The sequence below is a fragment of the Notothenia rossii genome (assembly GCF_949606895.1).
Source record: "Notothenia rossii genome assembly, chromosome: 2".
NCBI classification, from domain to species: Eukaryota; Metazoa; Chordata; class Actinopteri; order Perciformes; family Nototheniidae; genus Notothenia; species Notothenia rossii.
The window spans coordinates 68,873,415-68,897,571 of record NC_136904.1 but is presented as its reverse complement, the minus strand read 5'-3'; the positions used below and the strand labels follow the sequence as shown (position 1 = coordinate 68,897,571).

Below are 24,157 nucleotides of genomic sequence, written 5' to 3'. Positions count from 1 at the left end.
TGCACATTCAGTACTCGTATGTGAGGTTGTGGGTGAGAGTCCGATATCGTGACGCTTACAGGGAGGTATCGAACATTACAAAGTAGGTGACTGTGTGGATGCCTGTTCAAAACATTGCAAACTTCAATAAATCATTTAAATTATATATTTGTGTCCGACTTTCATTTGTTCATCATTCTTAATGTGATGTATAGTAGCTTTGATAGCTGTCCATACCTTCAGACAGCCTAAAAGTAAAACACAAGTTGTCTATTCACAGCCCGAACGCTCATCGAGATGACTGGATCAGTCATGAAACTTGTGATCAGCTCCGATTAAATTGTGATATCAATTCTGTAGCTAACCTCCAGGGAGCACGTTTATTTTATGAAATACCTGTATCCCTCTCATCACAACAAGACTCTACACTGTGCAGGAAAAACAATTACATACATGAAAATAACCTTGATGCATGGGAATTAAACACACAAACTATCTTCCGTGGCTATACTGATATGTCACAGTAACGGTAAACCACAGAAAAGTAAGTCCAGCGGGGCACAAGTTGAATACATATAATACGGTAGTTCTATTATGCCTTTAAGCCTATACGTTTAACGTTTATTTCATAAAATAAACGTGCTCCCTGGAGGTTAGCTACAGAATTGATATCACAATTTAATCGGAGCTGATCACAAGTTGTCATGACTGATCCAGTCATCTCGATGAGCGTTCGGGCTGTGAATAAACAACTTGTGTTTTACTTTTAGGCTGTCTGAAGGTATGGACAGCTATCAAAGCTACTATACATCACATTAAGAACGATGAACAAATGAAAGTCGGACACAAATATATAATTTAAATGATTTATTGAAGTTTGCAATGTTTTGAACAGGCATCCACACAGTCACCTACTTTGTAATGTTCGATACCTCCCTGTAAGCGTCACGATATCGGACTCTCACCCACAACCTCACATACGAGTACTGAATGTGCAGCAAAGTGATCTTAGGAAGGCAGATATAGCAAAAGATGAACGTAAACGACAAACGATGTTTCTTTCCTGGTAAGTCAACAATGGGTCCTCAATGTACACGCCCCGGATTCCTATGACGAAAATAATAGAATGTCGCCAGTTGTCATGACTCAACTTATACTGTAACACCGGTCCTAGCCTAATCTGTTTAGTTGTCCGGTTGAAAATTAACGCAAGCTCTATGCCCATTGTAGAACAGGAAACAGAAGTTGGTCCAGGTTCTGGTCAACCCAAAATTGTGATAGAGAGAGAAACATGTTTGTCATTCTGCCACCTCTAATGCTTACAGCAAGTAATCAATACAGAAGGGTTCATGGCGTACATGTAGGCTACGGTTTGTTAGCTGTTTGCTTAAACTACCCCTATAGCTATGTTGCCGGCTAGCAAACTCAGGCATTGCAAACAATAACGTGATATCAGAAAACTAGAAATGTATAACTCACCTGACACTGTGGTGTGCTATTCTCTTCATTCGAGTCTGTCATGTCCTGTAATGTCAACGACGGATGTGTAATAAGAACGTCAACAGCCTGATGGCAACCGAAAATCCCTCTATCATCTCAGATACAAGATATGATTGGAGACGACCAGCCAATCACAATTGACCTTCTCGAGTTCTCCGATTGGTTGGTTTTGTGGCACATTTGTAACGCTGTGACAACTTGAGCGAGCACAGGCAAAGCTGAGCGCGCACAGGGTGGAGAGGTCGAGCGAGCGGGGGAGAGAGAGTATGGAAAGCCAAAAGTGCCATAATACGGGGGTGAAACTATGGAAAGCCAAAAGTGCCATAATACGGGGGTGAAAAAACGCGCGAACATACGGGGAGGTCCGTATGTTCGCGCGAAAAAACGGGCCAATATACGTGCGAATGTTCGCGCGGTTTTTTATATGATAATGAGCCCCTCCTTCTGATTTCCTTAGCCAATAAGTTCAAAGTGTCTGTAACCAATCAGTGAAGGGTAAAGCCAGACCAAAACAATCTGTAGATGAAAAGTTCCTGACATGGTGAGGCTGTGCTGTAAATTGTGCATTATTCCAGATTCAGGGGACTAAGTATTAATTTGCCTTTGAATATAATAAATATATCAATCAATATATCAATATAACCTGCCTTCATTGTTTTTTTAAATAAAATGGCATTACCCTTTTCCTTAAACCTCTGGAGTGTGAAGTGAAGGTATTTTCTCAATTTTTAGATGTCTCCTTAAATCCACTTTTAAATGTACTTCTTATAACATGGCATGGTGTTACATGTCAAAATGTTCAGTAGTCTCTGGTGTTGCTAGAAATGCAAATTCACTCACCTTAGAGCACTGTCTTATGAGAAACCTAGCTTAGAAATCCGATTTTTGGAAAACTTCAAAACTGTTGTGAAACACATATGTACTCATGTCATCCATTTTTTTTGGTGTTTCAGATTTTGTTCACCAAAGTCTTTGGTTCACAAAAGTAGTGAAATATATCAATTACACTATAAGCCTATATAAATGTGTTGTTCATGTCTAAAATGAAAATGTGTAAATTATAATTTAGAGTAAAATATTTCCATCCCTCTACTTTCACCACAGAAAAGTTACATCAGGACTGAATAATGACTTCATATTCCATACCAAGGTTTATGTGATGTGTACAAATACAAATTCAGCATTTCAACTTTATTTTTCAACCAACTATTTATGTTAACATATGAAACTGTAAAATCTCAATATTTCCAATATCAGAACTTTTTCAACCAACTATTCATTATAAATGTAAAGACAGGGGGTCTTTGTCCATGGTCTTTGTCTGTCTTCCAAGACAGTGGGTCTGGCTGCTGTGTAGGTGGGGGTGATGGTGCATGGGCTGCTGGTGGCTGTGTGGGAGGGAGGTAGGTGTGATTGTCCCGGGTTGATGCTGGTGGCTGGATTGGAGGTACGTCTGCTAGGCGAGACTTCTTTGCTGGCTGGGTTGATCGCGATGGCTGTGGTGGAGGCCTTTGTACCGAGGTGTATCTTAATCTTGTGGCAGGGACAGATGGAGGCCGCTGTAGTGATGCTGGTCCTTTGGTCCTCGGTGGTGATGGCTCTGGTGAAGGCCCTTGAGCAACGGTAGATCTTGACCTTGGTGCAGGCACAGATGGAGGTTCTTTCTCCTAGGCCCAGGCAGCTGTGAAATCTGAAAGAAATATAGGACAATAATTACTACTAAGTTCATTCAAATAAAGTTCAAGTGGAATGTTTCTAAAGCACAAATAACAATGCACAACTAAAAATAAAATGGAGAGGCGGGACAGGAGTCTCTCTCTTACACAGGTATTTTCCAGTTATTTCCCATTCAATATAAAGTCACAGACACAAATATAACTACATCTATAGGTGTGTATGTGTGGGACGAATACAAGTTGATGTTATTCATCTACACATGTTACCTCACTTTTACACACAGAAATCACTTTTACACAGAGTAAACGTTTACTAACGGAGAGTCTATTTTGTCACAAGAGAAAGTTCATGACTATCGATAAGAATACAAACAATACCTATGTGGGATTCACCATCAAAAAGTTTGTTCTCTTTTATCCTCCTAATGACACGCTCTACATGAACCCTCAGTCTGGCAATGGCCTGTGTCTCCCTCACCTCATAGGCTGGCATTTGCTTCTGCTTTGACAGAAAAGGTGGGCCATTGCATTTGCAGCAATCGCTGATCAGGAAGCTCTTATCTACCATCACTGCTATGTTTTCAGTCAACAACGCAGCTATTCCAGATTGTTTGAAAATCTCCTTGTCGCTGACAGAACCACCATACAGACTGGAAACAAATGTCACTGCGCCATGTGGGGCTATGCCAACCAGGGCTTTCATGGTGCAGTGAGATTTCTATGTAGAATACATTTCACTTTGGAGGAGGAGTGAGGATGGTGTTTGACACCTCAGCTCTGTGCAATCCAGGATCACCTGTGTGTCTGGGAAATCTTTGAATGCCTCTGGGAGGTGGGCTTGAACTTCTGCAGGTGTAAGCCAGATGCACTGTGACCCCAATAAAGTTGTAAGAAAACTTGTCCATGTTGCAATGATGCGGCTCACAGTGGACTGGTGTACGTTGAAGCGGTTTGCAAGGTCCCTCTCTTTCAAACCCACCGACAGGAAGCATAGAAAAAGGAAGAACTCGTCAATTGGCTGAAGCAGCTGTCTCTGGAAGATAAAAACAAAAAAAGGTTACTATATTAATGTCATGAGTGTAGCACACTATGGGAAAAACATTAAGTTGTTTTAGTTCTCTGATGTATTCAAAAAGGATTGAGTACTTTAGCCTTTTAGCCTACACAAAAGCAATGAAATGTCGGAGAGACATTTTCCCTTCAGTTTGTGTTTAGATTGTGTGTTAAAAGAAACGTAACCTACCGTTGATGGACGTGCGTGTGTAACCACTTCTTCATTACTCTTGGCAGTTGATATCGCTCTAGTAACACAAACCATTTAATGAATTGAAGGCTCAATTAAAAACCAGAAGGCCATCAGGTGGTTATAGCTCGGGAATCTGTACACAAAAGACACATGTCAGTCATTAATTGACAATAAATAAAATCGTGTTAACTGTAACACATGGGCTAATGCTTTCCTCTTGTTTGCTATAATACATTACAATTCAAATAGACTGAGTAAGAAGGCACTAGGTGCAGGTATAGTAATCTACAGCAGTAAAATGTAGCAACTACATTAGCAGCAGTAATAATAATCTAAAACATACAGGGAACATTTTACACACAATGACTACGTTTACTCTTCATTCTTACGTGTGCAACTGGGGGAAACGCAGTGGATATTGACATACTTTTACTTTGGTAAGGTTTTGAAGATTTCCACTTGTAGTAAAATATTATCAGTATGTTGTTAGTATTAATATGTTTTACTCCACCACATTTAGTTAACCTTCATAGTTTCTAGTTACTTTTTATATATGAAAACACAGGATTTATGATTCTACATGTTCAGTTCAGGAGTATTTTAAAACCATAGTATTTGTACTTATACTTCAGTTAAGTTGAGTACTTATTCCAACACTGCATGCATATAGTCAGCGGTCACACGGCAGGTAAACAGGATTCTTTATAAGCTAACCCATCTCAAAAACTTGGATAGAATTTAGCCAAAACATTACCTTGTATAGAATCGGATGTTGTCGTCGGAGCCAGCAAACCTCTGTTAGCAAAACTCTCGCTGGACTCTTAACTCCTGCAGTTGCTTCTGCAGATCCTCCACTGTTTTGGAGTTGTCTTCTGCAGCTTGAGAGGACATGTCCAGTGAAGCTGCTTCTGGGTCTATCCGCCTCATGCTGTCCCGCACTCTGCGTCTCTGTATCCACATCTGCTGGGCCTGCAGCTGTGCCCTGACAGATTCAGGGCCAATCTGGTTATTCCCAGCCACTATCTCCTTGATGAGGTCGTCTAGTGTAGCATCTGAGATGGTGGAGTATGTCCCAGAGCGCAGCATGTGGAACTGCCTGAAAAATAAACATGTTTTAAATATATGAGACCTACGGTATTCAGATTTACTTTACAACATGCATAGTGTAACATGGCTACAACCCCTCCTTGGGATGTTTACAATAAATTGAGACAAGATGGCACTTCCAATGTTGAAGACATTGCTACATACCTCAATCGCCGTCTCACTGTGCGCAGAGATACTTTTAATATCTGTGCCATCTTTGTTGCTGTAAAACCACAGCTCCTCAAAAAAGAGAGTTGCTCTCTGGAAATGCTGAATTGTGGGGGACCTCGACCACCCAACAAAATGAGTGGGGCGTGGTAGCCAGAATGACCTGCAACAACAGCAAAACATTAGATTACATTTATTGTCATTGTTGTAAAAGCAACGCATTTATGCCGTTGTGCCAGAAACGCACACAATGCGTCTATTTTATTGTCATTGCCCAGCCTAAAGATACTTTTAAAAAAAATGAAATGCAGTTTGGCATTAAACCAGTGGACATGCAATACACTATAGTTGTAGTATACAGTAAGAACAAAAGCATAAATGTGTATGGGCATAGAGATACATAGTTGCAGTCTGTGTCTTCCAACCCTGAAGACAGAGACTCCCCCTCTGGCACCCTTTCAATGTCCTCATTCACACGTTTGATGATACGTGGTGTACTACAGATGGCCAGACTGCCCTCGACGGGGGAGGGGGAATAGCGTCTCCTCTACTGTGGCAGGATATAAAGGTGGAATTTGGAGTACAGTTTTAAGTGGACAACTCGAGACTCAGAGCGTCTCACCAGAATGTTGTAATTAATAGCTAGCAACTACAGATTAAAAAAGGTGTTTATATTGGTATTACCCATATTTAAAACAAATAATTACTTTAAAATGTATTGGCCTGTTGGACACTTAGTACTCAACAATACTAGCACTGGTTTATCAACGAAAGCCTATGCTAAAGTGAACAATTATCACATCGACCTACCTTGTTGTGCGGGTGTGGTAGGCCAAGATCTCCGGACTTCAAGTATATATTCCCGAAGGTCCTGAAGTAAAAGATCAGCTGTAGGGACGTTAATTAGCCTGCCCCGTGACCACTCGAGGCTCCTTTCCATGGTTTCTAACCTGCCAGTAAACGGTTTGGTGAAATAGGGGAGAAGACAGAATTTGTAAGTGTGAAAGATCTCACACAACCTCAGTTTAGGTTACATGCAAAAACAAACTACATTCCTTTGTGTTGGTAGTAGCGATAGGCTTGGCCCTTACCTCGTTACTGTGGATTGTAACACGGCATGACCGGCATCATCTGTTTGGAGAAGTCTTGTGCAGTCATTTATTGTCCTTTTGCAACGCAAGATGAAGTTTCTCGTGGACATTTTTCCGGCTGCTGCTACTGCTGCTGCATGCTTATAGAGAGGCGAAGTCCCTCCCTTTCCGGTTGAGCTCCATGGGACCTTATTTCGGAAAAGGTATGTATTGAAGTCAATGGAGAGAGAAAGATTATCTTTCGATCCCGTTTGAATTGAACCACAAATTACACATATGATTTTTGTCAATTTAAAAGATAATTTTGCAAGTCAAAAAAATTGAAATGTGTCGTAAAACTGTGAAGTAACACTTTTTTTTAGCCTGAAACCAGTCAATGACCTACATCTCCCGTCGCGCACCACACACCAAGACGGCCGTCACGTTGGCACATTTCACTTCTTTCTAGTTGCGTATTTTTCATAGTCTTATATTTCAACAGTTTTACGACAAACTGAGTTTTTTGACATGGAAGTGATTGTTTAAGATGACAAACATCATAAGTGTAATTCGTGGCACAATTCAAACGGGATCAAAAGATAAGTTTTCTCTCAAGATATATTGCTTGATCTTTTCCCTAACAGCCCTGATACCGAAAATTCATGGTATTTTTCTTTCTTCAGTGTCTGGAAAAGCACAATTATGTTGTTTTTCCGGTTTTGTAGACAACGAAAAAAGTAAACAATCCTTCCTTTCTAAAACAGAACAAAGAACACAAAAATGATGCAATGTGCAATTGCAATTGCACTGAAGAGAAACATTCGAATTCTATTTTTTTTTTTTTTATAAATTAATACATCTGAGGCTGATCAATTCCCATTTATTTGAAACATAAACGCAGGCAACAGGCTACCACCTTAAACAACTGGAGAACAGACAGCTGTTGCCAAGCAGTTGGGACAATTAAGGTGAAGCAGACCTTGGAATACTTTGCATTTATACAAAGATTGTAAGTGAATGAAAAGAGATAACACAAAAAAACGTTTCCTTTCCGAGACTCGAGCCCGGCCCTCCCGGATATTAGACCCTTTGACCGTTAGTCTACAAGCAGATAGTGGATAGATTTAGTTTGAAAGATATAACTGGAGTCCACCCACGCAGCGTCGAAGTGCGCATATTTTAGATATTTAATCATATCTTTTCGAATATAAGGGGTAGAAATATGATTCAGATAACCGCATAAATATGTGGGCACATTTTCAATGTATATTGTCTTGTATAAATTAAGTTATACTCTCGAAGGCATGTTTATGTTAAATATTGTATATCATTACAAACAGCAGAGGGCAGTATAGGACACGGAAAGGCCTCAGTGGGCATGCCGTAAAAGGGAATGTGTTGCTGAGCGCATGCCGTAAACTAAGTGTTTTTATTATGTGTCTGCCGCAGACTTGGCATTCTGGCTGGAACGGCAACAACGTTCCCTCTGCTTCATTCATTTCTCCTGTTCAACAGGTTAGTAGTGTGTACAAAGATTATGTCATATTTCGATCTAAGAAGTGTGTTTGAAACTGTTCTTTATGTGTAGTTTAATGTCATTCTGTCAGCTAGTTCGGCTCCACTACAGTGGCTAATGGCGTCCGCTAGCTTCTTTGTTCTTCTATGTTACTAGGTGTATGACTCCCGTGCAGTAGTTTGGCTTACATTTCAAGTGTATTCTGCTTGTATAAATATGTGAAATGCTGGTCTGAGTTCATAATTGTTCATATTATTGAAATTCTAATAGCGCGCTAATGCTATGCTAATATTGTGCCTATCAGTGTACAACAGAGCCAGGTTAAAGTGAGTACAGTCAACCGGGTTGTGTGTGTTATCACTGTATTATATACTGGAAATGAAGAAGGCTTTAATCCTTCATAAAAGTCATAATATGGCATGTGGATTTATTTCAATTTTTGATGAGAAAAATACGTGATACAGTTATTTTGATTTGCTAAATGTAAAGGTATGTTTTTTTTCCTTCAGATTTCACAGCTGCCTGGGCCTAGTGGCCCAGAGGCGGCGTTTATCCAGCAGCCAGAACCTTCATCTGTGCCGGCCCCCAGGTCAAAATCTACCGTGGCTCAAGGACCTCCACCACAGCCATCACCACCAATGACCAGAGGACCAGCATCCCTACAGCGGCCTCCACCTCCATCTGTGCCTGCCACAAGATTAAAATACACCTCGGTACAAAGGCGTCCACCACAGCCATCACCACCAAGGAACCAAGGACCAGAGGACCAGCATCCCTACAGCGGCCTCCACCTCCATCTGTGCCTGCCACAAGATTAAGATACACCTCGATACAAAGGTCTCCACCACAGCCATCACGATCAACCCAGCCAGCAAAGAAGTCTCGCCTAGCACACGTACCTCCCATCCAGCCACCAGCATCAACCCGGGACAATCCCAGCATCAACCCGGGACAATCCCACCTACCTCCCTCCGACACAGCCACCAGCAGGCCATGCACCATCACCCCCACCTACACAGCAGCCAGGCCCACTGTCTTGGAAGACAGACAAAGACCATGGACAAAGACCCCCTGTCTTTACATTTATAATGAATAGTTGGTTGAAAAAGTTCTGATATTGGAAATATTGAGATTTTACAGTTTCATATGTTAACATAAATAGTTGGTTGAAAAATAAAGTTGAAATGCTGAATTTGTATTTGTACACATCACATAAACCTTGGTATGGAATATGAAGTCATTATTCAGTCCTGATGTAACTTTTCTGTGGTGAAAGTAGAGGGATGGACATATTTTACTCTAAATTATAATTTACACATTTTCATTTTAGACATGAACAACACATTTATATAGGCTTATAGTGTAATTGATATATTTCACTACTTTTGTGAACCAAAGACTTTGGTGAACAAAATCTGAAACACCAAAAAAAATGGATGACATGAGTACATATGTGTTTCACAACAGTTTTGAAGTTTTCCAAAAATCGGATTTCTAAACTAGGTTTCTCATAAGACAGTGCTCTAAGGTGAGTGAATTTGCATTTCTAGCAACACCAGAGACTACTGAACATTTTGACATGTAACACCATGCCATGTTATAAGAAGTACATTTAAAAGTGGATTTAAGGAGACATCTAAAAATTGAGAAAATACCTTCACTTCACACTCCAGAGGTTTAAGGAAAAGGGTAATGCCATTTTATTTAAAAAAAACAATGAAGGCAGGTTATATTGATATATTGATTGATATATTTATTATATTCAAAGGCAAATTAATACTTAGTCCCCTGAATCTGGAATAATGCACAATTTACAGCACAGCCTCACCATGTCGGGAACTTTTCATCTACAGATTGTTTTGGTCTGGCTTTACCCTTCACTGATTGGTTACAGACACTTTGAACTTATTGGCTAAGAAAATCAGAAGGAGGGGCTCATTATCATATAAAAAACCGCGCGAACATTCGCACGTATATTGGCCCGTTTTTTCGCGCGAACATACGGACCTCCCCGTATGTTCGCGCGTTTTTTCACCCCCGTATTATGGCACTTTTGGCTTTCCATACTCGTCTGACAGGAGTGTAGTTCTAACGGAGAGCACCAGAACGCGGCTCCGGGCCGGGACTTCACAAATTGCAATACCCATAAGGAGCTGTACACATGCCGCAGTTTTTGCGTGGCTGTCTTTAGTTGAAAGCCCAGTGGCGATCTGTTCATCTGTCATACTGATCATACAGTCAATAACGTTGTTGTTATTAGCATCTGGTTAGCTAGCTATGCTAACGAATATAAGAGGCTTTTTCTCCAACCAGTGAGGTAAAGGCACATCTTTATATGATCATTATAGTTATAGAAAAATAAGAGAATAAAGTAAACAGGTATACAATACTAATATGACAGTAAAAAAAAGTTGTTATTAATAAACAAGAATACAGTTTAAAAGGGAATTGATTTGTAAAATATCCATAAAGAAAAAAATCTGCTTACAGTTCTGTTTCATATGGGTGTTGAGAGATGTATCCATAGATCTCTTAATGTTGCTCTCAAAGTGCACCAGATTGATGCTTTTAACTTCAATATTTAAAAAAAAATCTTCCTGGTGGTGCATGCCCCCAAACCCCCCGAGATGAGGTTAGATCCGCCCCCCCACCCCCACTTAAATCATGTCCACATGGATATGAAACTGAATACATTTGCACACATCTTGTGTCCATATCTTTCTGTTTTGGTGGTCATGCCACGGTGCATGAATGCGCGGGTCATGGTCAAATATCTGGATTAAGAGGTTGCTTTTTCTTTGCACAGCATGAAAGAAAGGCGAAATGAATGGGCTGGGATTTGAGTTTTTTAAGCAGACGCTGAGTTCAATAATTTGTACGGCCCTCGAAGGATGTTGTAAAAGTTGAAATGGCCCTTGAGAGGAAAAAGGTTCCCCACCCCTGCTGTAAAGCCTATCACCATATAGCATATTAATATACAGTACATGTATGTTCATATTATTGCATATGTTTATTTATAGTCTCAGACCCAAACAGTTGAAACAAATACATTCACTTTTTATTACCATCTGTGGCACACTCCTCACTACATATTAATGGAGTCTTCCATCATCCTCACTGTGCTAACTGCACACCTCAACATTCATGTTACTATGCTCACTGCAGCTCTAATATGAGACTGGAGAACCACACAAAATGGAATACTGAAGCTAAGATATCACAGGGGAGCATTTTAACACAAAACCACGAAGGAAAGTAGATTAAACATTATGAAGGCGGAAAACGGTATAGGCCTACTTGTTTTAAAAGTTGAGTATAGCAGCACCTGACCTACGCAAGTAAAGACCTTGTTTATACAGTCTATGGTAAAGACAGAAAAAACCCATTATTAACCGTTACATGTAATGTCACGCTCTTAGTTGACATATTGACATTAATTGAACTGTATCGAGTTCTTGCTTTTGTATGCGTATTATCAAACAAGCACATATTTGTGTGGGTAACTACCGGGGACAAAAAGCTCACGCGAGTCTGCGCGTGTGTTCACCGTTGCTTGCTTAGCAACGGCCCTGGCAACAGCACAAGGTGTTTCGTTAGAGAGCTAGCGTTAGCTCATGATAACTTTGCACAGGTACCAAGATGAGTTCAGCCAAAAAGAAGCCAAATATAGCTGAGGGTCTTTCGTTTCTACCACCAGCTCTACCTCAGGTACGTTTATAGAGCACTAAGTGAACTGTTGTTACCTCTTTTTGAAAGGTGTTTCAGTGTATTAACGCTGCGACTTCTAACTGACGTTATTAAAGTTAGCTCAGCTGGTCGTGACACTAATACAACAGTAAAACAAATGTTACCACTTTTAAATTGAAACTTCCTCTGTTCAATTGTGTTCTGTTCCGAAAACCTGAAATGATGTGTCTCAAACCTACACCAACCTAAATTGTTAACTCCATTGTTCAGCTCCACAGAAAACAGCCGTGGATAGATACAAAACCTTCATTTTCGCCGTATCCCCCACTCAAGCGGAAACGTGAGTCCAATGTTTAAAGCCTGAGTTTGTATAATAAGTACATGCATAACAACTTTTGGTACCTCATTTGTATTCATTTCAATGCCAAAACTTTGACTTGTAACAGAGCGTTTTTGCAATTAGTGTTGTAAGTCTTACTCAAAATAAAAATCTGAGTAGCTTATTCCATCACTGATTTCACAAGCACTGTTTCTGTTGGCCCTGTGTGCGCCGCCTGCAGGAGTTGGTCTGACTAAAGGAGTGCACAGTAGACCGGTTCAGAGTCAGGGCACAGGTCAGAACGATCTTGAGAGCAGAACAGCAGATCAGTTCAACAGAACCTCCAAGCACTGCATCAGCACCCATACAGAACTCATTAATGAGAAGGGCAAGATTCTCCGGGAAACTCTGGTTAAATTCATATGGTGAGTTCCTGTATTTTTTATAAAACTTTATTTTACGTCTCCGATGTCATTTCCAATGATGTATTTATACATCTCTATTTCAGTGTCACTCACCTCTGATGTATGTTATATAGAAGGACATTTATAACTAACTAATTTAAAAGATATGGATTTAGAATTGTATTTTGATGTGTTTTACCTATAGGCCTACTCTTTGTAAAAATATGACCTTATTTTCGGAGCAAACTTCATATGCTAATGAAATAATCAGTTAAAGAAATAAAGAAAATAAATATATGTATATCTATAATTTATCTCTATCAAATAAAAGTATATACAGAATAAGTTGGCATCTACTATAATGGGCCAATCTACTACTAGAAAGGCAACTCTGTACTGTTAATCATACCACCACTGCTACGTATATTACACTATTACAGATAGGAAATTGTGTACAAAAACTGTTAATTGTCGTGGCTCCCATTTCTTTAAGCTTGCAAGAAAAAGAGGACAGCCCCGCGCCAACATTTGGCTCCTCCAAATCCACAACAAAGACAAATCGTGGAAAGGTGAATAGCTGCCATACTTGATATGCCATATAATACATAACAAGCTCTCTTTGTTGTATGTGTGACATAATGAAGAAGTTGCGCCCGTTTAATGCTTTTCAAGACACTTGATATGGTAGCCTTTTATCACTGTTTTGTTTTGTTGGTCTCAATGGTTGCAGTTGCTAGGTCTGTTTCGTTCTTTGTGCAGTCTTCATTCTCTTTACCTAAAAAACACGTACATATCTTTTGATGTATTGGAAAATTCTTGTACTAAGGTCAAAGCAAACTGACACTTTTTACTTGTATGTACTTTTTCCACATTTGTATAGTTATAGTTGCAGCATAAACCAGTAAACTCTCAATAGAAATAATGATTTTGATCAGTTTCACAGCATTGGCCTTTGGAAAAGAAATATTTACAAAAACAAATTGTATTATTTCTGTAATCAGCACTTACACCAACATCTTTTAATGTGTGTTAGGCATTGTTTGTTTGAAATGTCCTAAAAATGTATCTCGTCAGGGATATGATAACTACATCCAGAAGGGGATAGACCTGGAAGATGTGTCTCCTCTGGAGGACTCTTGGCTGGAGAGCATACAGGACATGATACCATGCCACCTGCAGAGCCTGAGCACACCTTTTCATCTGCTGGTCGACGAGATCAGGGAGGAATACCTGCTCAGCGTCAAGGAAGCAATCGGTATTTTAAGTACATTTAATATCAACCTTTGCTATTTTGTTAACACTTGGCCCAACAATTCTTAATGGCTGAATTCATACAAATTAAATTGTTATGCACAAAACAGTGGTGATAAATTATTTGTTGATGTTTGATTTAATGTATTTTTTTTGATTGCAGTGAAATATATATTTGGAGATTCAGGGGACAGTGACGAAGACCAAGTGAAAGATCTGCCCCCTCACAGGCTTGAGTAAGTCAGCAGAAAGTAACTGAGAATGCTTCATGTGTATCTTGTGAGAAGTATAAAGTGACTCCCCTTACTCATACTGTGGAGCATCAGACCCGGCGGCGCCAGAGCAAATCTGCAAAGAAGGCATGTTTTTTTCATGGGAGGGCCCAAAGAAATGTCATGTGGGGGGCGGCACAAATTAAATATCAGTAAGACAGCATGGCTAACAGCATTGCTTGAAGACGCGCGCCTCTCGCAAGTATGCACAAATAAACAGCAACTTACAAACCACCTTTGGAACCACGCATTGTTTGGGAGGCAGCACAAACACCGGTAAACCACATGTGCCTAAATTCACATCAAAAAGAATCACAGCAACAGCTTTGCGTTGGTCTTACACTTGAACAACCACTGCCTACAGCAGCAATGAAATCTACACAGTACAGAGCGACAACACGTTATGCACTAAACAGCACTAAACCTTTTTTATGTCCATTTTTGGCCTAAAACAAAATAAGCAGGCTACATATTCCAAACTCAGAAGAACTCCTGAATGTTTTGGAATAATATAGATCGTAGCATTAAAGTCCAAAGATGGGAAAAGATGTCAAAGGTAGGACCTTGCCCTACCTGGCCCCCCACAGCGCCTGGCCTGTGTTGCATGGATCATATGAGGATGCCAAATAGAGATTACTTGTATTTCTCTGTGCATATAAAATCTGGGTTTTAATAATAAGTGACTTGTACCTTTAAAAATGATTGAATACAATATAATGCAAGAGTTCAAAATAAATGTTGCTTGTGTTATCTTTCACTGTTAGACTGGAGGTTTTGGAAAAACCATGGAACAAAACCTTTGTCCTTGCACGAAAGAAGATGGGGAATAAGCTTCACTCCATCAACCCCACTATGCTGAATGTGCTTTACATTTGGCATGCATTTTACAAGTAAGTATGCTATAATACTTTTCTAGCTTTTGTCCCAAAAAACAAAATGGGTTGAAATTATTTGTAATGGAATTGAAATCCTAGGTTCCGAGTGAGTTTGATAGACATTGGTCAAACAAATATTTCTAAAAAGTGTCAAAAAACTACTATGTGCAATATATGTATTTTATTTTGTAATACTTCATTACAAAGTAAGACACTTTGTGTGAGAAGTAAACATCAGTATGTGAACCTCATTGCGTAAGAGTAAATGCAACTTTTGTACTTTTATGTCAAGCTACTATTCATTATTGAATGTTACTGTAAAGTCTACACATCAAATAGTAATTGTATTTATATTAAAACACCAAAGCCCTTGATCTGCTGAAAATGAAACCACAGTTAATACAAAACATATTTGCATGAATCATTTCCTGTTTTAATGGGAAAGAGTTTTCCTGTTTTCTTAGTTTCTTGAATTTGTATCCAGACTGTCTACAGTTAGCAATGTTTTGTAAATATATATTTGTTGCTATTCTAAACTAGATGATTGCTGAAGTAAATAAGTGTTTGCTTATCATCTCACCTGCTTGCAGAAATTTACGCCTGATAGATGTAGAGGAGTTCCACAGCAGAGAGGAGTCCATGGAGCTCTCTGTGTTTCAGCAAATTGTCAACAGACAAATTGACAATGCCAGAGAAGTCCTCCTCAAAAAGTGAGTCCACATTATTACTTCACTCCAACATACTGTACCTGTACTCAGTTAAAAATAATCAGGAGTCATTTGGAACAAAGGAGAGAAACAATCAACTTTTAAAGGCAATACAAATTAGAAAGCAGATACATTGTATTTCTGTTTGACAGCTCTATAAGCAGTTGTTAACTGGGACATCTTTTTAGCTGCAATCCATAAAGTATTAGTATTTTGTAGAAACCTCGAGTCGTAGCCATATGAAGCTTTCACATCACCTGTCTCTCCTTATAGCGCCCCCATGAAAAAGAATCCCCTTTCTTATTAGCACGTCAACAGTATATTACAACAATGTGAAGTATATCTACCCAACCTTATGAGATGATCTGATGATCTATCTTGCATACTAAATGTCTTTTATTCTTTCTTCTCTAGCGTACATGTACTAGTACTGCATTTTGTTGTGCAGCCGTTTGTTGCAGAATGTCCATAAATGATCCTCACTATGGACCTCCACACTGCTTTGTCCTTTTTTTCTAATAAAATACATTTTTAAGGACATTAACTAACAAATTCTTTTTTTTAGAGATGACACTTCCTTTTTTCTCGAAAGATAACTAGCAAGTACATAATACTGTACGCACAAATGGGAAACACAAAGAAGAGCTAATTAAAACGATAACGCTGACATTTGGGACTAAGCTCCTTTCAATTTCCGTTCAAGTCTTCTGTATTCACATTTTTAAGATGCATAATAAACACATCATCTGAATCTGGATTTTGCTGTTTTCTTCACCAGCTGGGTTCCCGAAGTGCACAACATTTTTTACCAGGGGTGCAGGTCCCAGCTGGTGCCTGCCTCCAGCAATATGCCCAAACTGCTATCTTTCTTCAACTGTGCGGCCACACTGATGACAATGCAGCTGCAGAGCCTTGCAATAGACTCCATGAAGGACTATACACGGCTCATTTCCCAAGACCCGGTAGGGGAAGGCTAAGCAATTTCCAGCAAATACAATTTGAAAAAAGTTGAAGTTACTTCCCTGAAAAAAACATAATTGTATCTGATTTTGTCCTACATGAAATGAAGACACTAAAATCTTTTTTTCCCCTTGTTTTTGTTTGGTCCACCCCCTCTTAGAAGTCAGAGCGGGCCTATGAGCACACAGGCTTTGTGCTGCATCTGATCCTGGAGGACGGAGACATCAAGTTCGAGCCTGAACTCAAACAGTACGAGGAGGCCCTCCTTAACGTCTATCAGCTCATGCTCAGGCCTATCAACATGGTACCACGAGTGGAAACCAAACTCTACTTTGAGTGGGTAAGATAAACAGTGTTTGTGTGTGTGGTATACACTCAGTAGCATTGCCAGTATATTATGTACATCGAGCTAAAACTGAAAAAAGTACTGCAATAGGTCCTACATTTATAGGGTTATAATGTTAAGTCTATTTGGGATCATTTTGGAGTCTGATCACAGATAATTACATTTTGTTTCATTTGATTTGATTTTATAATATTGGGTGGACAACATTTCTTTTTTTTTATATAATTGTTCTTTTTTATTTATTGTGCCTTTGCTGTAACAATGTACATTTAATAAAGGATCTCTGATTTCTGGATAGAAACCCCTGTGATTACAATGCTGTACAGTTGAACAGCACCACCGAGTGGATTTTGAGTTGAATCAATATCGCTCTAAAACAAGAAAAAACTCAGTATATATCAATAGTGCCTTAGCAATAAGCAGCACATTGTGAGTGATTTAATCGCTTGAAGTGGTTGTTCTTTTCTTGTCATGTTGTCAGGATCTCTTATTCTGTGAACCATTCTTGTTTGTTCCAGCAAAGCTCCCAGTGTGGAAGCACTCTAAAGCCCATCATCCTGCCGGAGATCCTGGAGGCGCAGCAGGAAGAGGTGCTCCGTGTTTTCCTGGCTGAGTGTGTCAGGCCCAAGGAGTATGTCCATGAGTATGATAAATACTCCCCGCTGGTTTCCAGGCAGGCGGAGGAGGATGTGGAGCAGTTCCTCAGTGAGCAGCACTCCTTCCAGGACATCATGGCAGAGGTGGTCCACTACCAGCAGCTCGCTGACCAGATCCAGTACACATCGTGCCAGGTACTTGGTCAGGAAGGTGGCAATAGGTGTATGCGAAAAAACAAAACCTAAAGGGACACAGCACATTTGGAAATAATGCTACAAAAATGCTTGGTTGGTACAAAAGTGAGCGTAAATAAAAATATGAATTAGAAAAAGTAATGGATGAAAACAAGAATTCATTTTCATTCCCTGTTGCCGATTTTTTCTGTATATTCCTTTTAAACTAGCTTAACATTTATACGGAAAATTGAAAAATGTGATGGCTAATGTGCTGGCTAATATAAGTTATAATATGGCTAATAAAAGTTATTAGCCATCACATTTTCTTATATAAAACTGTTAGCTTTTGTAAAATCCAAAGAAACTTAAAAGGTACAAATAATTTCCGAGAGTAAAATGTTGAGGGACATTAATGAGGTTGCTACTTTTTCTCCCTCTCATTCCTCCCTTTCTGATATTTACCCTAATGCCTGAACAATTTGAATCTGCAATCTCAAAGGCAACAAACTTTAGATATTGAAATTGGTATATTTTTTAATTGACGTTAATTGTGTTACTGACAAATACTTTGGGTTATAGGTGGTGCGCCTCGGCATGTTTGAGGTTCAGTCCCAGAATCTCATCCACTCTCTCGTCAAGCGTGCTGAGGAGCTCCAGCAGAAAATGGTCACTCGCATGCTGCAGGACCATCAGGAGATCAACAAGAAGTCAGTTAGTGTGCTGTTTAACTGAAGCTTTTTCACAATAGATCCACGCCAAAAGAAATCCAAATGCAGCTCAAGCAAGTTATTGTTTTTGATCAAAGTTGACAAGGACATATATCAGTTTCTGCTTTACATACATTCCTGACCTTTACATAGAGAATCTTTAGAGTTTAGACATTAGTTGGCCAATGGGGTGCCTCGAAATATACATCGTGCTCATCCTTTTAAAACCTAATGTTGGCTGCTGTCTTGTCCTCTTTCCCAGTGGTGCATCTGCTCCAAGCAGTGCCATAATTAGATGGTAAGTCTGTGAAACTCTTCAGATATGTCACTGAATTAATGCTCTCTCCCTTCACAGGCTCTGTAATGAATTTGAGAAGATGGCAGAGAAGGCACTGAGCACACCCAATGACACGCAGGAGCTGATGGAGCTTAAGGTAACTAACTAACTAACAACCTGAAATTCTTGTCACACAGACTAGCTTGATGCAGTATTTTCCAGTGTCTACAAATGTCCCTCAAACTAAGCAGTTAGACGTCGTCCAATAACAGACAAAGTATCGAGCATAAGCTTGTTTGCTACATAGGACTATGTCCTGACACTGACTCTATACTGTAACTCATCTCATGCGTTACATTTACACACAATATTTGAGCAAATGTTATTTCATACTGTGAACCTTCCACATTCCTCTTTATATTCTGTACATTTCTGCACAATGCTACCTCTTTAAAGAGTCCCTATAATGCTTTTAGGGGTTTCTCTTTCCTGTAGTGTGTAATAAAGGTTTTTGTTCATGTAAAAGGCTCAAATCCAAAAGTTCACGCCCGTTACTCTCCCACAATTGGACTTGTTTGTTTACTTCGGTAACATAGTGACATCACTATGTTACACCCATGCTTCTATTGGCTAGTGTTCCATCACATTGTAAGTGATAGGCTAAGGGACGGGAAATCTCTATGCTGTTGACTACAACAGAGCCGGCCAGCTAACCAATCAGAGCAGACTGGGCTCTGGTTTCAGACAGAGGGTGAGAAGAGGTGCTGCAGCACAGGCAGTATGAGAAAAATAAAGAGCCTTTTGAACATTAAAGCATGGAGACATGTCCGAGTAGAGGCACAAAATACAAGTATGAACCTGAAAATGAGCCTAAAATGGCCCCTTTATAACTGCTCAGTGTTTATCATGTTTTTTGTGTATTAATATTTCTTGTAAACTGCTTTTTATTTTGTTATAATAAAGTTGTTTTTGGTATAATATAATAGTTTTTACAATATGTATATCTATATTTTCTCCTTTTTACAACTTAATTCCTTTAATTCCTTTTATTTTTACACCATTATCCACCAACGCAAATTCCTTATATGTTTAAACCTGATTCTGTCGTACTAAATCTGTGTTTTATTATTTTCCTGTACCCCCATCCCAGGCCTATATGTATAAAGTGCAGACTGCAGAGCTGCCTCTGTTAGAGCAAAGGTTGACCGACTCCAACACACAGCTGTGTTTCCTCATGGACTTTATCACCCTCTCACCATCGGACATGGAGCTCAACACACAGACCATCCAGTGGCTTCAGCGTATGCCATCCATCATTAGGGAACACCGGCAGATCCTCGCTGAAAAGACAGAGCAATATCAGAGTGGCCTTGAGGTCTGATTCTCTACTATATCTATCTAAATATTAATCTGTTGTATTTCTTTAGCATTTTGGAATAATTCCTAGCCGACGTTTTCTGTATGTGCATTCAGATGTGCCGCCAGTGCTTTCGGGAAGAACTGGAAAGCTACAGCATACAGGTGGAGGAGTTCGCCACCCTCAGTGATCTGACGGATCTCAACAAGTATTTGAAGAAAGCCCAGGCCCTCAATGTTAAACTGGAGTCAGCCCTGGAAAAGGTACACTAGAACAGAGGTTCCCAAACTTTTCAGCCCACGACCCCCAAAATAACTGTGCCAGAGACTGGCGACCCCCCGACACATGAATTGTGAACGGGGGGGGGGGGTAATCGACTTTTGAAGCATTGCTCCATGCCAGTATAAACTCAGATTTTAGAATACGTCACAAATTATATTATAACAATAAAATGTTAATATAACTTTGTTTCTGTCGCACGTTTCAAAAAGAGTTACCAAATGCTTTATAACAAATACAAATATGTAATACACACAGATAATGCAACAACCAGCAACTAACTAGACTATAAAACACAGAGTAAAACAAGCAGAAAGTAATAAAACATAAATACAAATAAATAAAAGCCATTCTTATAAAAGTGGGTTTTATTGACTAGACATGTTTCTGATTAAAAGATATATATTAATTGGAGAGAGGATTAATTGATCGATGATGGTTTCTGCTTGTTTAACCTGTAGAGGGCAGCATTGGCTCTTCCAAATATCTTTGTCACGACTTGAAAGAGCTCTATTTATCCATTTATGTTTTTATCCATGCTTCTATTTCTGCTTCTCTCCAAAGATAAATGAATTCAACATGGAGGAGGATGCCTATGGCTGGACTATTTCCCAGTACCCACAGCGTAAGAAGATCCACGACAAGCTCACACCCTTTCTGCGCCTCTATGAGACAGGCACTGATTTCCTAAACCAGTATGATCAGTGGCTCCATGGACCACTCTCGGGTGTGAACCCAGACAAGGTACCAGAAAGTTCAGGATGTATATTTAACCTTCAACAATTTAACAATGAGCAGGGACACCTTTTATATTCAGGACAGCATCAGTGATGCTTAAAATGCCATTGTGAAAGCACCTTTTATGCTTTTGGGGGTTTTCTCTTTCTTGTAGTGTGTTTTAGGTTTTTGTCCATGTTAATGTTCTGCAAAAGCTAAAATCCCAAATTTCAGTCATATAGCATACCAATTTTTTTTTGTTTCTTGCTACGCCTACATAGAATGAATGTAAAATGTGCTATCATATATAAAATTGAGATAGAGATGTGTACCTGTGAATAATATTTGCACACACACTCAACTGCACCAGCATCCTGCTCCCTGCTGTTTGATTGACACCTCTGTTTCTGTCTGTCCTGATGTGTTAAAGCAAGACAGCTCTTATTGGCTCTCCTTTTATAGCAGCCGCCTGGCAAAGCAAGGCTTTTCTTTTGTTTAGCAGCTTGCAAAAACAAGGCAATTCACACATCATTATTTAAGAAATAAACAAGCATTAAGAAATAAAAGAAACACAAGGCCATATGAAAAGACACACATACATAGGATTTTATAAAGTAAAATAATATAATAAATAAATCCTCCTCAATACATTTGCTAAAAGTCTATAATGGATTAAACATGAGGATAGTGCAATTGCAGTGTGCACGCCGCAGTTGATACTAATAAGATGAACTATGACTCAGTTGCAATTGAGGCCAGTGAGCTGCCATACACTGCAGGTATTTCTAGTTATAAAGTAGGCATTTTGTTTTTGGTTTAACACTGTTTTATTATACCATTTTGGTTGACAATTATTAATTCATAATTTGTCTTGCTGGACTCATTGTAATGCAAACTCCACCCTTGCAGGTAGAAGGGGATGTTGGTAACTACTGGCGCACTCTGTACAAACTGGAGAAAGGCTTCAGTGATGTTCCCAGTGCCCTGAGCATAGCCACCAGTATGAAGACGAAGGTGGAGGACTTCAAAGAAAACATTCCTTTGGTGCAGGTAAGACCCCAACGGAACAAGTCTATAGCTATAGAGGTGAAACTAATAAATGTCTCTACACTAGTTTACGACAAGCATACAGTTAGTAGTAGAAGAAGAAGACTTACTTTTAAATTCAATTTACACGGTTGTTATCCGATTTGACATCACAGGGGAAAACAAGCATCTACATTTCAGAGGGTCAGGGCTCTCATAAAATGGATGGGGAGGGGCAGCAGGGGCCAGTGCATCTGTAACACTAAGCACAGAACCCACTGTGACCCCCATCCCAAAAAAGAGTTTGATAATACCACTTGTGACAGTGTCGCACAAACAATAATGCCTCATCACATATTTAGGTTACTGACATGAATACCAATCATGTTTTTTATGGTTTATTTTGTGCACTTTGACTTTATACTCACCTAACATTGTACCACTTATTGTGCCCCTTTCATGAAATAACCCCCATCCAGAAAAAATTGGTCTAGAACTGCCAATGTATCATAAAAAAGAGTGTTTCGATGCTTCATTTGTTTACGGTATTGAATTGTATGTGAGGAGCTTTGGATAAAAATGTCAGCTTGTAAAGTAATGCCATTATTGCAATAATGCACAAACAGGACTTACAAATGTAATGGAGCGGTGTCTGAGCAAGGGGGGCTGTAATGGTTAGCTGTCCCGAGCAGTTGGGTGCCTTGCTTGAGGACCTCTCGGCAGTGCCAAGAAGGTGAACTGACACCTTTCCAGCTACCAGTTCACACTTTTTACTTAGTCCAATCGGGACTTGAACCGGTGCCCTCCAGTTCCCCCCAAAAGTGCCTACTGCCTGAGCTAGGCTAATAGGCGTATATACATACAGTATAGTATACATTTTGTACTCCTTCTTGGTCATAGGTGCTGTGTAACCCAGGCCTGCGTGAGCGCCACTGGAATGCCATGGCAGAGGTGTCCGGAATCTCCCTGAAGCCAGCTGACGAGGAGGCCTGCGTGGATCAGTTCCTCTCCATGCACCTGGAACAGCACCTGGGCAGCTTTGAGGGCATCAGCGAGGCAGCAGGCAAGGAGTACTCTCTGGAGAAGGCCATGGAGAAAATGGCCATGGAGTGGGGCGAAATGGAGTTCATCCTACTGGCCTACAGAGAGACGGGCACCTCCATCCTGTCATCCGTGGACGAGGTGCAGATGCTGTTGGACGATCACATCGTGAAGACACAAACCATGAGGGGCTCGCCCTTCATCAAGCCCTTCGAGGTGGAGATACGGTGAGTTTTGTAGGAATTGTTTTGCCTGAAGAAGCAATTCATTAACGTTATGAAGTTATTAGTACACATGGCCCGGCTGGTTAATGATGTTTTCATTACAGTATCTCCTCTTGTGCTGGGTGCTATTGCTGCTTTTGGTGAAATACACCTTAAAATGATACCTCTATCTTAAACTAAAAAAGCAAATTGTCTGTTGCGGAACTGTACTTAATGTAACCTTTGTGAAACTTGGAAAAAAAACGTTTCATATTAGCATATTGTATAATTCATTAATTACTAGTCAGTTTTCTATTTGCCTCTCTGTTCAGCAAATGATGAACATTCCCCAGCCTCTGTCGTTTCTGATATGATTGCAGTGTTGCTGCCTGGCACAGTTTGACACAGGCTTCCCTGCAGCCTTTAAACCCCATATTGTGTCATCTTTGGCAGAATGCTAAAGCAGCATTTGAAAGTTGTTCTTTTAATCCCATGAGAGCTTTATAATGTAATTATCTAGCCTTGTGTGTTAGCATCGAACTCTGGTGTGGACCAATAATCCTATCCTGGTGCCAAATGAACTGATCGCAACAGCCTTTTATACGGAGTCTACTTACTACAGATAATATAAATACACATTCAGGATTACCAAAACCCCTTTTACCTTTAAGTCATTTTTACTGTTTTGTTCTAGGCTTATTGTTCCTCTACAACA

The 24,157-nt window shown here is 39.8% G+C and overlaps 2 protein-coding genes and 1 long non-coding RNA gene across 8 annotated transcripts in view; 2 read left to right on the top strand and 1 right to left on the bottom strand.

Annotated features, from left to right (window-relative positions):
- Positions 1-2,655: 2,655 nt before the first annotated feature.
- On the bottom strand, positions 2,656-7,566 carry LOC307029338 (uncharacterized protein). 4 transcript variants are annotated; one of them, XM_079665217.1, is made up of 7 exons: positions 6,747-7,566; positions 6,466-6,605; positions 5,653-5,818; positions 5,156-5,497; positions 4,399-4,534; positions 3,952-4,188; positions 2,656-3,169 (listed from the first exon to the last, which is right to left on the bottom strand). In XM_079665217.1, the coding sequence occupies exons 1-4, from the start codon at positions 6,854-6,856 to the stop codon at positions 5,200-5,202; spliced, it is 714 nt and encodes a 237-aa protein (XP_079521343.1). In that variant the 5' UTR covers positions 6,857-7,566; the 3' UTR covers positions 2,656-3,169; positions 3,952-4,188; positions 4,399-4,534; positions 5,156-5,199. The 4 variants fall into 4 exon arrangements, with proteins under 4 accessions (XP_079521343.1, XP_079521345.1, XP_079521342.1 ...); XM_079665219.1 differs by having other exon boundaries at positions 4,081-4,188; XM_079665216.1 differs by having other exon boundaries at positions 3,952-4,534.
- LOC307029340 lies at positions 6,831-9,471 on the top strand. The gene is made up of 3 exons (XR_013805288.1): positions 6,831-6,949; positions 8,175-8,240; positions 8,751-9,471. It is a non-coding gene; the product is annotated as an uncharacterized lncRNA (long non-coding RNA).
- Positions 9,472-11,520: 2,049 nt separating this feature from the next.
- Positions 11,521-24,157, top strand: part of dnah7 (dynein, axonemal, heavy chain 7) — a 106,583-nt gene continuing 93,946 nt past the window's right edge. Inside the window, exons 1-18 of one of the 3 annotated variants that reach the window (XM_079663851.1) lie at positions 11,521-11,949; positions 12,199-12,268; positions 12,489-12,672; positions 13,145-13,220; positions 13,726-13,906; positions 14,066-14,138; positions 14,939-15,064; positions 15,640-15,759; positions 16,535-16,718; positions 16,880-17,056; positions 17,581-17,853; positions 18,415-18,542; positions 18,898-18,976; positions 19,970-20,194; positions 20,293-20,439; positions 21,020-21,199; positions 22,082-22,222; positions 23,099-23,466. In XM_079663851.1, coding sequence (XP_079519977.1) covers positions 11,881-11,949; positions 12,199-12,268; positions 12,489-12,672; positions 13,145-13,220; positions 13,726-13,906; positions 14,066-14,138; positions 14,939-15,064; positions 15,640-15,759; positions 16,535-16,718; positions 16,880-17,056; positions 17,581-17,853; positions 18,415-18,542; positions 18,898-18,976; positions 19,970-20,194; positions 20,293-20,439; positions 21,020-21,199; positions 22,082-22,222; positions 23,099-23,466 — 2,801 coding nt within the window. In that variant the 5' untranslated portion in view covers positions 11,521-11,880. Of the gene's footprint in view, positions 11,950-12,198; positions 12,269-12,488; positions 12,673-13,144; positions 13,221-13,725; positions 13,907-14,065; positions 14,139-14,938; positions 15,065-15,639; positions 15,760-16,534; positions 16,719-16,876; positions 17,057-17,580; positions 17,854-18,414; positions 18,543-18,897; positions 18,977-19,969; positions 20,195-20,292; positions 20,440-21,019; positions 21,200-22,081; positions 22,223-23,098; positions 23,467-24,157 lie in introns of all 3 variants that reach the window. The other 2 variants (XM_079663852.1, XM_079663850.1) reach the window with 2 other exon arrangements.

What these genes read in the sequence shown, in the direction of transcription:
- LOC307029338 (XM_079665216.1), bottom strand. Translation starts at nt 6,856, where the DNA reads ATGTCCACGAGAAACTTCATCTTGCGTTGCAAAAGGACAATAAATGAC. An exon ending in TTACAATCCACAGTAACGAG is followed by an intron (nt 6,606 to 6,746) that starts GTAAGGGCCAAG and finishes GTTTACTGGCAG; the next exon opens with GTTAGAAACCATGGAAAGGA. An exon ending in TACCACACCCGCACAACAAG is followed by an intron (nt 5,819 to 6,465) that starts GTAGGTCGATGT and finishes CTGTTGTTGCAG; the next exon opens with GTCATTCTGGCTACCACGCC.